The 15,544-nt window shown below is 55.0% G+C and overlaps 1 protein-coding gene across 3 annotated transcripts in view; it reads left to right on the forward strand.

The window, feature by feature from the left end:
• Positions 1-15,544, forward strand: part of ADCY9 (adenylate cyclase 9) — a 157,221-nt gene that overhangs the window by 129,820 nt on the left and 11,857 nt on the right. For all 3 annotated transcript variants that reach the window (XM_003916462.4, XM_009195879.4, XM_017953150.3), the window contains 4 exons: positions 856-958; positions 6,723-6,931; positions 10,849-11,008; positions 12,799-12,947. In XM_003916462.4, coding sequence (XP_003916511.1) covers positions 856-958; positions 6,723-6,931; positions 10,849-11,008; positions 12,799-12,947 — 621 coding nt within the window. The remainder of the gene's footprint in view (positions 1-855; positions 959-6,722; positions 6,932-10,848; positions 11,009-12,798; positions 12,948-15,544) is intronic.

The raw sequence follows: 15,544 nt of genomic DNA on the forward strand, positions 1-15,544 counted from the left end.
TCACATGCAATCTGCATATGTGACAATAGCACCAAAATTACACTAACTATAAACACAATTTTGTGATAACAACCTGTTAGCTTTTACGGTGGCAATTACTGTCAGTGCTCTGAATGACAGGACCGCCGGTTCTGAATTATGGTTTCATTTGAAGCCTCCAAATCCGCGTAAGTACTCTCAGCACAGTAATCTGCGTGTTCTTCACCAAAGACTGTTTCACAGAACAGAAAAGCTGCCCTCATCTCCAAATCCTGGACATGAGGAATGTGTTTTCAAAAACAAGCCTCAGCGGCTCATGCCTGTCACCCCAGCACTTTGGGAGGCCAACACGGGGAGATCTCTTAAGCCCAGGAGTTCGAGACCAGCCTGACCAACCTGGTGAAACCCTGCGTCTACTAAAAAATACAAAAATTAGCCGGGCGTGGTGGCAGGCGCCTGTAATCCCAGCTACTCGGGAGCCTGAGGCAGGAGAATCGCTTGAAGCTGGGAGGCAGAGGTCGCTGGGAACCGAGATTGCCGTGCCACTGCACTCCAGCCTGGGCAACGGAGTGAGACCCTGCCTCAAAAAAACCCCCCAAAAACCAAGGTTCCGATGATGTGTGTTATAATCATGGTGGATGGTCATTCCTTAATGGAGGTGGAACACAAAATACGATTATGCTTAGAGGCACAGAGGACTTCCCAGAGATCTGTTTGAACAAGGGGCAGCTGAGCGGCATCTGGTCTGCGGACGCTTTGAGACACAGCTGTTGTAGTGACCTAATGAGCAGCGTTTTGGTCGCTAATTGTGATCTGAAAACATCAGTACAGTGATGGTGCTGGGCATTGATCGACTGCATTTGTTGTGTCTTCCAGCCTGATGAAAGATTATTTTTTTAAGCCGCCCATTAACCAGTTCAGCCTGAACTTCCTGGATCAGGAGCTGGAGCGATCCTACAGGACCAGCTATCAAGAAGAGGTGTGTTCGTTTCTCCTTGTGCTTTTACTGAGGAATGTGACTGTTGTTCTCACGGGGTCATTCACTGTTAGTTTTGTGCTTTAGCAAGGGATGGGAACATGAAGGCTAACATTCATTTCCCACACTCTGTAAATCCTGAGTGGCAACTGTACGTGAAGTGTCTCTGCAGAGGAGGGAAAAACCTTTCTTTAGCCCTTTGTCTTAAAGCACAACCTCGCCATTAGTAGACTCTTTCCTCTGCGGTGGCGTCTCCAGGACCCTGTGGCTATCCCCAGTCTTGGAAGGGACCGCCCCCACCTCTCCTGAAAGGGAACCCCCCACACCTGCCCTGGAAGGGACCCCCCAACCTTCCCTGGAAAGGGGGCCCCCACCTTCCCTGGAAAGGGGATCCCCACCTACCCTGGAAGGGAACCCCCCACACCTTCCCTGGAAGGGCCCCCCCACCTGCCCTGGAAAGGGGGTCCCCCCCACCTGTCCTGGAAGGGAGCCCCCGCCCCACCTGTCCTGGAGTCTTGGGTGAGGCTCTTCTCTGCCTGTTGCCCTCCCTGCTTTCTTAGCCTGAGAAGGACCCAGGAGGCCTTCACCTCTCTCTCTAACTCCGGCTCCACGTTTCCTCCCCCGCCCCCACCACCTTAACCCCTTGTCCTTGACCTCTCAGCCCATCACCCAATCCCACTTCCTCCAAGAAGCTCTCCCTGACCCCAGACTGGATTGTACTTCCCTTCGTACACTTCCTTCTCCATGTGTGCCCCATTTTGGAATCTTGCGTGGTTCTGGGTTCGTGTTCCTCCCTCCCTAGATGCTCAGCTCTGTGAGGTAGGACCCCAGTCCCTCTCCTCCAGCCCCTCTCACAGCCTCCAGCACAGTCCCAACGCTCACAGTGCTCTGTAGGGACTTGCTGGAAGGAATAATACAAGAACCTGGAACCTGGTTTGAATCCTGGCGGCTTCCTGACTGCATTCTCTCCTCTGGCCCCAAACCTAACCTCTGAGTGTTCCCAACTCAAGAGTGGGTGCCCTCCCCACCCAGAGCAAAAGGGATTTCTCACTCTAATTCCCTTGGTTCCTCCAGCAGGTCTTCATTAAACTCTGTGGTGTCCTGGCCTGGGCTCTAGGAAGACCCTGGTGAGCCCGGTAGAGCCAGTTTATGCCTCGTGGGGTGGGAGGTGCCCCCTTCCGTCAGCCTCCAAGGGACAGTGAATACCCGTTAATGTCCCAGACACAGCTCCCGGAGTGGACTTGCAAGTTGGCTGGTTGGTGGCCTGTAAGGCACAATATCATCTCATTTAATCCTCATAGCAATGCTGTAGGGAAGCTGATGATTATCCTCATTTTACCAAAGAGAAAGCTGAGGCTGAGAAAGCTGAGGCTGAGAAAGGCTGAACAGGTGGCCGTGGTCCCATAGCCGGGGTTGGACACGAGCGGTCTGGCTGGCAAGCCAGACGTCTGGGCCGCTTCTCACCCTGCACTGCTGAGCCTCCCAGACAGCAGACACCTCTGCCATCCTTTCCTAAAGGCACCAAATGTACGCTCAGCCTCTGCTCTGCCAGGGACTGTTCTTGGTGCTGGGGAAGGGGGAAAGATGTGGCCTGATAGGGAGCAGGAATTAGAAACAACATCCGAAGCTGGAGGTCTGCGAATGCCCTCCCAGCGCACGGCGACGCACCAAGCCCAGGCTGGGGGCTCCAAGGGGGGAGCTCCTGAGCTTGCCTCAGTGGGGAGACTAGGAATTAATGGAATGTAGGAATGAGGGAACATTCTGGAGAGTGGGGCAAGCACCCACAAACGTTAGAGATACCAAAGAGCGCGGTGCGTCCAGGGAGTTGCAGGTGCGTCCAGGGCGGGAGTGGCAGGAGGTGGCAGAGGCTAGTTTATGGCTCCCACACCATGGACTGTATGGCAAAGGCCACGGGGAGCTGTTGAAGGATCTGGAACAGGTTGTGTTTTTTTTTTTTTTTTTTTTTTTTGAGACGGAGTCCGCTCTGTCACCCAGGCTGGAGTGCAGTGGCCGGATCTCAGCTCACTGCAAGCTCTGCCTCCCGGGTTTACGCCATTCTCCTGCCTCAGCCTCCCGAGTAGCTGGGACTACAGGCGCCCGCCACCTCGCCCGGCTAGTTTTTTGTATTTTTTTAGTAGAGACGGGGTTTCACCGTGTTAGGCAGGATGGTCTCAATCTCCTGACCTCGTGATCCACCCGTCCCGGCCTCCCAAAGTGCTGGGATTACAGGCTTGAGCCACCGCACCCGGCCTCAGGTTGTGTTTTAAGATCACACAGCTCACACCTGTAATCCCAATTACTCAGGAAGCTGAGGCGGGAGGATCACTTGAGGCCAGGAGACAGACCAACCTGAGCAATACAGTGAGACCCTGTCTCTTCCAACAAAAGGAAAAAAAACATGGCCAGGTGCAGTGGCTCACGCCTGTAATCCCAGCACTTTGGGAGGCTGAGGTAGGTGGATTGCCTGAGGTCAGGAGTTTGAGACCAGCCTGGCCAACATGGTGAAACCCCGTCTCTACTGAAAACACAAAACTTAGCCGGATATGGTGGTGGGTGCCTGTAATCCCAGCTACTTGGGAAACTGAGACAGGAGAATCGCTTGAACCCGGGAGGCGGAGGTTGCAGTGAGCCGAGACCACACCATTGCACTATTGCACTCCAGCCTGGGCAAGAAAAGCGAAACTCTGTCTCAAAAAAAAAAGAAAAAAGAAAGAAAAACATGTATCAGCTGAGTTTTGAAGGTTGGTAAGAGTATGGACAAGACAGGAGGCCACATGACAGGTGGGAGGCTGTTACCGAAACTCAGGGCAGGTGGCCACAGGGTCCCGGTGGGTAGGAAAGGACAGACACCGGGACAAGGGAGCCTCCCAGCTGGCCTGCGTGTGGGGACTCATCGTGCTGAGGGCTCCACGTGGGTACGTTCCTAGCCTAATATCCCACCGCCCACAAGGTGCGAGTACTGGTTTGTCCCTGGTTTTGGATAAAGAGACTGAGGCATGGCTGGGTGGGTATCACAGCTAGTCATGGCGGAGTGACTTGAGCCCTGGCAGCCCCGCCACAGAGCCTGCGCTCTGAGGATGGTGGGACGGCCACACCCAGAGGCCCTGGGATGTGGGCAGTGAGCAGGGCGGAGCCAGTGGCACTGTCCCTGGGTTTGGAGCCCACGGGGAGAAAGGGCAAAAGAGTGTCATGACGTGGGAGAGCGTTGTTCTCAGTGGGACTGGGACAGGCGGCACTGCCAGGATGCACAGGGGTAGGGCAGGTGGGCCTGGGGAGCCTCTGGCATTAGGACTGGGGGTGGACCAGAGGGAGAGGCTGGGGCTGGGACGGGTGTCTCTGGGAAGCAGCAGGGCAGGCAGGAGTTACCACAAGGGAGGTGGAGGGAGGAGCGGGGCCTCTGCCAGCATCCATGGATAGGGCAGTTCTACAGAGGACATAGTAGCCCCAAGAGAGAAAGGCCCTGCACCCGAGCGCTTGGGTGGAAGGTGGGAGGTGTGGGCTCTCGGAAGGACAGCAGCCTGTGTGGAAACCTGGCCTCACATGTGGGCAAGGCAGTGAGGTCTCGGGGGACATGCGTGTACCCGGCCCTGACTGGGACCCCTGATGGGCACTAGATGGAGTCCCAGAGAAAGGGGACGTGCGTGTGCCTCTGCCAAGGCAGGTGGGCATGGGCAGTGTCACCCCTGAAATTCCTAAACCTGACCGGGCGCCGTGGCTCACACCTGTAATCCCAGCACTTTGGGAGGCCGAGGCGGGCAGATCATAAGGTCAAGAAATAGAGACCATTCTGGCCAACTTGGTGAAACCCCGTCTCTACTAACAGTACACAAATTAGCCGGGCATAGTACCGCGTGCCTGTAGTTCCAGCTACTCCAGAGGCTGAGGCAGAAGAATTGCTTGAATCCGGGAGGCAGAGGTTGCAGGGAGCCGAGATCGCGCCATTGCACTCCAGCCTGGTGACAGTGAGACTGTGTCCCCACCGCCTCCGAAGAAAAAAGAAATTCCCACACCTTCTGAAGGGATTCCGGGGTTGGGACCGGACTTGCCCTTCCGGGGCACATGGACACCTGCAGAGCCTCTAGGTTCTTTGGAGGGAATTTGGAACCAAACCCCGCCCCCAGGTTGCCCTGGCGGGGTCCAGCCTGGCATCAGGGCTGACTGGCAGCCTTGCTCCCACCGTCCAGACTCCCCCTCCTCCGTTCCCGCCTAGTTCCTGGGAGTGGTCAGGACACCCGGAGCTGGTGTGTGCCGCGGAACACACACTGCACCCAAGGCTGCCATGAGACCTCTCCGCTCCCTGCACCTCCAGGCCCCGCCCCCAGCCCCGAGCCCGGCTGGGATGCTGAGTGGACACCCATGGCCTCTTGGGTTGACAGAAGGTTGCAAGGCCAAATGGAAAGGAGCTGAAGTTTCTGCATCCCTCCCTCTCCCAGCCACAGCCTCTGCCTTTGGGTCCTGCTCCTTCCTCCAGGTTAGGGGCACACTCAGGAGTCAACCGGTCCACGCCGAGTCCTGGCCTGGCTCCTCGTTCACTGTGTGCCCTCGGGGTAGCCCCTGGCCTTGGCCTCCCAATCTGTACCCCGAGATGGGTGGTGGTTCCTGCCTGTGGGATGTTGTGAGCATCAGCGGAGATCGCACGCCCCCAGGCCCTGCAGGGCCTGGGCCTGGTACACCTCTTGGACATGTCAGCATCATTATTTCTCCCCCTCAACTGCCGAACACTGGTGCAGGCCTCTCTAGTGTACTTGGCACACCTGCCTGTGTTTCCTATCCCTGTCCCTCCCACCTTCCGCTGTGAGCTGCCCAAGGGCATCATTTTGCGTGGGCCCCGGCCCCAAGCACAGGGCCAGGCCCCATAGATTCCCAGGCAACGATGTGCCGCTTAAATCCCCCTCAGCCAGTTCTGCCCTGAAGCCCCCCTTTCGCACCTGCTGAACCTAGGGCTCCGCCAGGCAGCAGAGCTCCCTGCACATTGCTGTCGTGCAACTGCCTTACAGATGCAGAGACCTCACCTGCGCCAATCAGTCACTCATCTTTCAGCTAAATATGTAACGTGTCTGTGAGAATGTGCTGGGTCATAATCAGTGGCTCTGTGACCCTGGCAGGGTTTTTGTTTGTTTGTTTGTTTGTTTGTTGGAAACAGGGTATCATTCTGCAGTGGTGTGATCATAGTTCACTGCAGCTTCAAACTCCTGGGCTCAAGCGATTTTCCCACCTCAGCCCCCCAAGTACCTGGGACTACAGGCACGAACCACTAGGTCCAGCTAATTAGTTTATTTTTGGTAGACGGGGTCTCACTCTGTTGCCCAGGCTGGAGTGCAGTGGCATGATTATAGCTCACTGCAGCCTGAAACTCCTGGGCTCACACAATCCTCCTGCCTCAGCCTCCCGAGTAGCTGGGACCACAGTCATGCGCTGCCATGCCTGGCTAATTTTAAACTTTTGTGTAGAGATGGGATCTCACTGTGTTACTCAGGCTGGCGTTGAACTTCTGGGCTCCAACGACCCTCCTGCCTCAGCCTCCCAAAGTGTTTGGATTATAGGCATGAGCCACCGTGCCCGGCCCCCTGGACAAGTTTAATTTGTGCCTTGGACTCCCCAGTGTTAAATGGGGTAGTAGAGGGAGACAGTCCTCCGAGAGCCTTCCCGCCCCGTGCCTGGTCCAGAGCAGCAGCGCTCAGCATGTGTTGCCTGTTTCTCCATCTGAACTGTGCTCCTGGCCGCCCGGGGCCACCCAGTCATTCTGCTCCACTCCTGCTCCAAACAGGTGATAAAGAACTCCCCTGTGAAGACGTTTGCTAGTCCCACCTTCAGCTCCCTCCTGGATGTGTTTCTGTCGACCTTAGTGTTTCTGACGCTGTCCATCACCTGCTTCCTGAAGTACGAGGCGGCCACCACGCCTCCCCCACCCGCCGCCCTGGCTGTCTTCAGCGCGGCCCTGCTGCTGGAGGTGCTGTCCCTCGCAGTGTCCATCAGGTAAGCGCCGCGTGGGCTGGGTCTCCAGCTCTGAGCCGTTAGCTCCCTCTTCTGGCTCTATGGCTTATGGCTGAGCAGTTGGACTGGTCTCCAGCCAGCTGTCCCTGCTGGCTTATTTCTGGAGATGGGCCCCCGTGTCCTCCCCCGGCCCTGTGCCCCGGCATCCTCCCTCCCTCACATTGGTACAGATGCGGGGGGACCACCTCACTGGAGGGGGCAGTGCCCCGCAGCCCTGCACCCCGCAGCTCGTCCCCGGATCTCCAGGGTGAGACTGCAGAGGAGAAGGTGAGAAGATAGGAAATGATCTGGAGGAAGGAAAGGAAAATACATGAGTCGGGGCAGATGATAGGCGGGGCTGGGTCAGCAGGCGCCTCTTCAGAGTGCAGGAGCCAAACAGACCCATAGCAGCATCTCCGCGTGCTTGCCTCAGGCAGTGGTCTCTTGGGTATGACGCCAGCAGAAGAAAGAAGAGACAAGCTCAACTTCGTCAAAAGTTAAGCCGTTGTGCTGCAAAGAACATCAGGAAAGCGAAAGAACCCGCAGAATGGGAGGGAACATTTGCAGATCAGGCCTCGGACAAGGTCTAACATGTAGAATGGATAAAGAACTCATACAGCCCAATAATAAAAAGCTCACTTTAAAGGGGACAGAGGCTCCGAACAGACCACAGGTGCGTCTTGGGGAAGCCGGGCCCTTAGGACCAGCCCGGCTCCGTGAGGGGGCTTGCAGCGTCTCAGTATTCCTGAGCAGGCAGGTGGCCCTGGGCACCACAAGCCCCTTTCGTGGTCCTGTCACCCTCAACAGGACGGCTGCCAGCCTAGCAGAGTCCCACTAGCAACCGTGCCCAGGAGCTGGGCTTCAAACAGACATGGGGAGGCAGCCCTGACCTTGAGCGTCTGCTGCCCTTATCCAACATCCCAGGGCAGAGACGAATGGCTTTGAGTCTGGCCCGAAGTTCCGGAATGCTGGCTTCTCCCATCTGAGGTGGGCAGGCTGGGATTCCTGCCTCCGCCCTCCCACCTGTGCTGTACCCAGGACCCTTTCGCCGTGGGTCATGCTCTCTCTGGCACGTGCTCACTGTTTCCCAGAACTCTCTGGGCTCACATCCCATTGCCCACAGCAAGCAGCCCTCTTCCTGGCACAGCCTCCCGTCCTGCCTCAGTGCCCTCCTGTGCTTCTGGGGACCCCTCCCAAAGGAGCCATCGTCCAAAAGCCCTTCCAGGGCCTGCTTCCCCAGAACCCAAAGCAGACATCCTTAGGCCCCTGGTTGGTTTGTTTTTCCTCTTTAAAAAGATCGGCTTTAGGCCTGGTGTGGTGGCTTACACCTGTAATCCCAGCACTTTGGGAGGCTGAGGCAGGTGGATCACCTGAGGCTGGGAGTTCGAGACCAGCCTGGCCAACATGGCGAAACCCTGTCTTTACTAAAAATACAAAAAAAAAAAAGCCAGTCTTGGTGGTGGGTGCCTGTAATTCCAGCTACTCGGGAGGCTAAGGCAGGAGAATCACTTGAACCCAGGAGGTGGAGGTTGCAGTGAGCCGAGATCACACCACTGCACTCCAGCCTGCATGACTCCATCTCAAAAAAGAAAAAAGGATCAGCTTTATTGTGACATGATTTACATACAATAAAGTCATTCAAGTGGGCAAAACTCAGTGATTTCTAGTAAATTTGAAGAATTGTATGAATATCACCACTGTGTAACTATCGGGCACCTCCATCACCCCAAAAAGAAACCCGTCCCGGTGGGCAGTCACTCCCCCAGGTCTGCCCTCACTGGCCCACCAGCAGGTTTTCCTCTAATATGGGTGGTTGTAGTGTCTTGAGGGTTCTGAGGCCAGCATTGTCTCCACGCCTTTTTACTTTCACCCTTTAGCCATTATTCCCTACTCCTTCAGACCCAATTCTAAAGCATTGAGGCCAACCCCGGTCTAGATTGCCGAGGGCTGGGGTGAGGTGTGTTGGACCCGCCTGCAGGGACACACTCCCCAAGCTTCTGGTGAAGGTGGTGGCTGCTGCACCCCTAAACAGGCCTCTGGTGGGATTTAGTTCCATTTACCAGGAATCATCAAGCCTGGGAGAGGCCCAGACCCTGAAAGGCTTCCCTGGCCCCTCTGAGGGCCGTGTTTTTGACCCCAGCTTGACGGGAGCCTGCGCTGTGGGGCGTACGGGCGCCCCATCCCTTTCCTGTACAGGAGGAAAGCCAGGCGCCTTCTCAGTGACTGGCCCAGGCCCCGCCTACCGCCTCCAGGAGGCTTCCTGCGTCTCCCTCTCTACTCTGCCCCGGCAGGCGTGAGGATGGCAGGTCTCGTTTTCAGATCCCTGCAGTCTCGGGGACCAGCATGAAGGCCCCCCGCCACCTCGCATCTTTCCTACTCCTGACTGAGAACTCGGTTCCCTCTGTCCCCCCTCCTGGGGCCTCTGTATTCTGCATATTTGTGGTTATTCTTGGAAATATTCCAAAGCCTTCATTATCCTTTAAATATCAGGAAACCAGGACTGTCCAGTACCCTAAAAGGGTGAGACTGTGCCTGCGTCCGTGTGGGGAATGGCTGGAGGGTGAGCGTTTCCTCACCTGGCCACACCACGCAGCCAAGAGGTAGAGGCATGGTAGGTGTTCAGGCCCGAAGGCCGGGCCGCCGGGCGGGGCGGGGGGCTTTGTGCCAGAGGCTCTTCAACAGCGGCCCCCGTCCAGCCTCTCCTGAGGCAGGGACAGCAGGCCCGTCCCCGGCTCCCTGGCAGCAACCTTGAGAGAAGGACTGTCTCCCCACGAGGACCCCCCGCCCTCTCCTTGTCTCCCCATGTGCCCCCTTCCATTGGCCCAGGGGTCCCTGGGCTCAGCCAAGACCTGTTCCTCCTCCTCACAGTGGTTCTTGGCCCACACGCTCCGCTGCTGCTTTATACAGAACTTTTTATTGTGTCAACATCACGCTCCTGAAACGGAGCCCGCGGAGACACACAGCTGCGGAAGGAGTCAGTGCATACCGTTGCTCTGCTCAGAACGACGAAGTCTTTTCACACGAAATACGTGGTGCTGGACCTCACGAACGACAGGGCCCCGCTGCCTGGAGAGTCCTGAAGCCGCACACACGCGTGATGAACGTGACAGCCCAGATGCAGACGGCACGCGTGTGCGGGTTTAGTGGTCCAGGCGCCACAAGCCGGGTTCGGCCTGTGATGTGATTTTCTGAAACACGGAACAGGCCTTGGTGATGCCCCAAACAGAGCAGAGATGACCGCCACTCAGTTTTCACAGGAGCTGCCCTCCGGGAAATCCAGTGCGTCAGCGTCACCGCAGAGCACTCTCTGTTTGTAGATGGGACACAGGCTCTGGGCTAAGATGCTGTCGGCAGCCTTCCGCCTTTGTGGGTGCCCAGGGGCGTGACTGCTGTGTGGGGTGCAGGGCAGAACCTCCCTGGGTAGCACCTGCCCACATGCAGGACGCCTCTGTCCCTGGCACCTTCCCACCAGATGCCAGGACCACCTCTCCTGTGACAACTGCAGGGGCTCCACAGAATTCCGGGGTGCCTCCAGAGCTGCCCCCATCAAGACCTCTTGCCTCAGAAGCTGATGGGAGCAGGTGACGGCAGCGTGGTGACCGCCAGGAGACTCTCCTTGGGGCCTGTAATACTCTCACGTGCTCTCTGAGACGAGCGAAGCGTGTGCTTTTCGCAAGCATATTTTATCAGAACGCAACATGTGACCCTAGAGTCGGGTACAATGAGCTGAGCCCGGCTTCCTTGCCTTCTACCAAAAGTGAGGGAGACAGACCCCCCACTCCACACCTGCTTCCATGCCCATCCCAGGGGCAGCATGGGAGAGAGCGGAGGGCAGTGCTGGCTGCAGCCTTGCGCTTGTCTCCTGGCCCATGACCCACCCCAGGCCCCATCACTCCTGCTAACCCCTGTCCCTCTCGCAGGATGGTATTCTTCCTGGAGGACGTCATGGCCTGCACCAAGCGCCTGCTGGAGTGGATCGCCGGCTGGCTACCGCGTCACTGCATCGGGGCCATCCTGGTGTCGCTCCCCGCACTGGCCGTCTACTCCCATGTCACCTCCGAATTTGAGACGAACATACACGTAAGTAAAGGCTCAGCTGTTTTATTTCCACGTTCTCCTGGACTCCCTAATCTCTCTCTTTAACTCACTTGGGATAGCAATTTAAAAATAAACCCTTTGGCTGGGCACGGTGGCTCACACCTATAATCCCAGCACTTTGGGAGGCCAAGGTGGGCGGATCATGAGGTCAAGAGATTGAGACCATCCTGGTCAACGTGGTGAAACCCTGTCTCTACAAAAAATACAAGCAATTAGCCGGGCGTGGTGGTGCTCACTTTTAATCCCAGCTACTCGGGAGGCTGAGGCCGGAGAATCTCTTGAACCCGGGAGGCGGAGGTTGCAGTGAGCTGAGATTGCACCACCGTACTACAGCCTGGGTGACAGAGCGAGACTCTGTCACAAAATAAAATAAAATGGGGCCGGGCACAGTGGCTCACGCCTGTAATCCCAGCACTTTGGGAGGCCGAGGCGGGTGGATCACCAGGTCAGGAGATCGAGACCATCCTGGCTAACATGGTGAAACCCCGTCTCTACTGAAAATACAAAAAATTAGCCAGGCGTGGTGGCGGGCGCCTGCAGTCCCAGCCACTTGGGAGGCTGAGGCAGGAGAATGACCTGAACCCAGAAGGCGGAGCTTGCAGTGAGCAGAGATCGCACCACTGCACTCCAGCCTGGGTGACAGAGCGAGACTCCGTCTCAAAAAAAAATTAAAATAAAATTAAAAACAAAATAAAATAAAAATAAACCGTCAAAGAGGCATGAACTCTTTTGCTATCCTGAGCCGACTTAACACCGGGCTACCCAGATGCTCACGCCCTGGCAATGGCCGGGCTGGGGAGTCCCCAGTGGGCACGAGTCCCTGCCAGTGTGACTTGTTCTTCATCAAGTTCCAAATGAGTCATTTTCCTTTACACTTTACAAACAAGCGTCTGCCCCACGTTTCCTAACCGTGTGAGAAGCATACCTGGCAGACAGAAATGACTCGTGCCCGGATCGGCTGCTGCTGGTCGGGAAGGGACTTTTGCTAAACTCCGTGGAGAGGGAACCAGCGCGGCCGTGGGAGATGATGCTTCTGGTGCATGGGCTTCCGGGCGTGCTGATGGTGTTTGGCACTTTAGCCCCACATCACATCTCAGTGGGCCCCGAGGAAAAGCTTTTTGAAGGAAGCTGATCACACAGTGGTTCTCGAACGAGGGGGCCTCCCTTCCCTTTCCACGGAGACACGTGGCGTTTCCCACGCCTGCAGAGGCGCGTGATACCGTGTGAACAGGGAGCCTCATGCTGGCTAGTGAACCTACAGGCTTGATCTGTCCTTGACACTGCCCACTAGCAAAAGTAAGACTGACTGGGGATAGTAAAGCAATCAGATGGTATTGGTGATATTTTTAGATTACACAGAAACATGGATTAGGCCGGGCACAGTGGCTCACGCCTGTAATCCTAGACACTTTGGGAGGCCGAGGTAGGTGGATCACCTGAGGTCAGGAGTTCGAGACCAGCCTGGCCAGAGATGGTGAAACCCTGTCTCTACTAAAAATACAAAAATTAGCCAGGCGTGGTGTCAGGAGCCTGTCATCCCAGCTACTCAGGAGGCTGAGGCAGGGGAATCACTTGAACCCGGGAGGCAGAGTTTGCAATGAGCTAAGATCGCACTGCTGCGCTCCAGCCTGGGCGACAGAGCGAGACTCTGTCTCAAAAAAAAAAAAAAAAAGAAGGAAACATGGATTAGTGGTGAATGTTTTGGCGGCCCAGGTATAGCGGTGGTGGTTGGGGGGCCCTGGGCGGCTGTCCTAACCCTTCCCCTCTTGCAGTTCCCAGTGTTCACAGGCTCTGCCGCGCTGATTGCCGTCGTGCACTACTGTAACTTCTGCCAGCTCAGCTCCTGGATGAGGTCCTCCCTCGCCACCGTTGTGGGGGCCGGGCCGCTGCTCCTGCTCTACGTCTCCCTGTGCCCAGACAGGTACGCGGCCGGCACTGCGTGCGGGCAGCAGGGTGCGTGGCCACCTTTCCTGAGGTCGCTTAGGGCCTGGCTGCATTTGCACATTGCTTCTCACGTCTAGATAGAGATGTTTCCCATCATGACCCAAAATAGCTTTCAGCACATATCATGTCAAAGAGCTAACGAGATGCCCTTAGAGTAATACGCAAAAGAAAGAAAAAGAGCGTCATTTAGAACAGCACTCTACCATCCTGGCTAACACGGTGAAACCCCGTCTCTACTAAAAATGCAAAAAATTAGCCGGGTGAGGCGGCGGGCGCCTGTAGTCCCAGCTACTCGGGAGGCTGAGGCCGGAGAATGGCGTGAACCCGGGAGGCGGAGCTTGCAGTGAGCCGAGATCGCGCCACTGCACTCCAGCCTGAGCGACTAAGCGAGACTCTGTCTCAAAAAAAAAAAAAAAAGAACAGCACTCTGGATGTTTGAATGTAGACGTCCTGGAAAACATAATGCCGCCATTGCAGGCGTGAGGTGACTTCTGATGAATGGGATGAAATCTAAGAAAGTGGGGCCTGAAGGATTTCATAGAAGATGGTCGAGGCCATGAAAGGGCGGAGGTACAGGTGGACATGAAGGTGGAGAGGAAGCTGGTGCTGACTTTCCTTGAGTAGGGTAGGGTTCGTGAACCAGGACAGGTCACAGCCTGGAAGGGGGAGTGAAGACGTAGGATGATCTGGCGAGTCACCTGGGCCTCATTTCTAAATATTATGTCAGGCTGGGCGCGGTGGCTCACGCCTGTAATCCCAGCACTTTGGGAGGCTGAGGCAGGCAGATCATCTGAGCTCAGGAGTTCAAGACCAGCCTGGCCAACATGGTGAAACCCCGTCTCTACTAAAAATACAAAAATTAGTCGGGCATGGTGGCGAGTACCTGTAATCCTAGCTACTTGGGAGGCTAAGGTAGGAGAACTGGTTGAACCCAGGAGGCGGAGGTTGCAGTGAGCTGAGATTGCGCCACTGCACTCCAGCCTGGGTGACAAGAGTGAGACTCCATATCAAAAACAAATAAAAAATAATAAATAGGTCAAAACGATTCCCCATATGATGTCATGAGACATAGGATTAATGACCAGTCACTGAACATAGGTCTTTTATTTTGAAATCCTCTGTATATATTGATTTCTTAAAAATAAGTCCCAGCCAGGCACAGTGCTCACATATATAATCGTAGCACTTTTGGGAGGCTGAAGCATGTGGATTGTCTGAGCTCGGGAGTTCAAGAGTAGCCTGGGCAACATGATGAAACCCTGTCTCTATTAAAAATATAAAAAATTAGCCAGGTGTGGCATTGTGCACCTGTAATCCCAGCTACTCGGGAGGCTGGGGCAGGACAATTGCTTGACCCCGGGAGGTGGAGGTTGCAGTGAACCGAGATCGTGCCACTGCACTCCAGCCTGGGTGACACAGCGAGACTCTGTTTCCAAAAATAAAAACAAAAAATAAGTCCCCAATTGCCTATTGCACACTTGCAACTGGTTTCGGGGTATTTTAAGCCTTTTCAACTAAATATGTTGTTGGAAATACAGTAATACCTTGGATAGCAGATGTAAGCAGTGGACAGTTTATTCAAATATTTCGTGATATCTTAAACCCATTAAGCTTCCATTCATGTAATAAACTTCTCCCAAATACTGGGCTTTTTCTATAACTGTTTATAAAAATGTTTCACTATTAGTGTGTATTGAAGAACCGCCTGTTTGCAATTACAGAGGGTTTAGGTGCACAGAATATTTTGAAGTCACATGGGATATTTCTTCCTTGTCCTTGCAGGAGATTTAACATTCTGGCTCCCTGAGTTGTTAAGAGAACCAGAGGGACCCTGGCATTTCCAAAATGCCCCCTTGGATTGGCATTACTGTCGCCAAGGACCTCTGCTTGAATAAATTCAAAAGCACAAAATGATTCCAGTTGCCGCAATGTTGTCAGTATCAGATGGAGTAGGCATGGGTACCTTTGGTTAAGCAGTCCAGCCATGGGCAGTGTGAGCATCCGTCCTCAGTTTACTCAAGAATCCCAATACGGAAGACATTTAAATTCCCTGCAAATTATGATCAAAAAGGGAATTTGAAATAGGACTGTCATTCAGTACTTGAAACTTTAACAAATAGATTAAGCAAAATAAAGCAGACTTGGATTTTTCTGAAGGTATGACCATCTAGAACGATGGTCACGATAAGCTCTTTCTCGAGAGTATGAAATCCAGCCAGCTGCTTGTTACCTTTTAAATCCATCACAGGTCCCTCGTCGGGCATTCACAGTGGCCTTTAGTTGTGGCCGCGGGAGTTTTCCACCTGGAGCTGGAGAGCCACAGTGATGGGGGACCCCTCTGCCGCCCTTGCGCCCAGAGTTCAAGTAGCAGATCTGGGGTAGGGATGGTGGTTGAAGTTCCCCTCGGCCCAGAACTCCTCCATCCACGTGAGACCCTCAGAGCCCCTAATCCCATCACGGTTGCTAAGCCTCACAAGGATAGAGAGGATGCTGGATGGTAAACAAAGACATAAACTCAGCTTTACCCAGGGAACTGCCCCCAGCATTGGGAGACACAGGCGTGAAGGAAGAGGT

Source organism: Papio anubis, chromosome 18 (genome assembly GCF_008728515.1).
Source record: "Papio anubis isolate 15944 chromosome 18, Panubis1.0, whole genome shotgun sequence".
In the NCBI taxonomy this organism is placed as follows: Eukaryota; Metazoa; Chordata; class Mammalia; order Primates; family Cercopithecidae; genus Papio; species Papio anubis.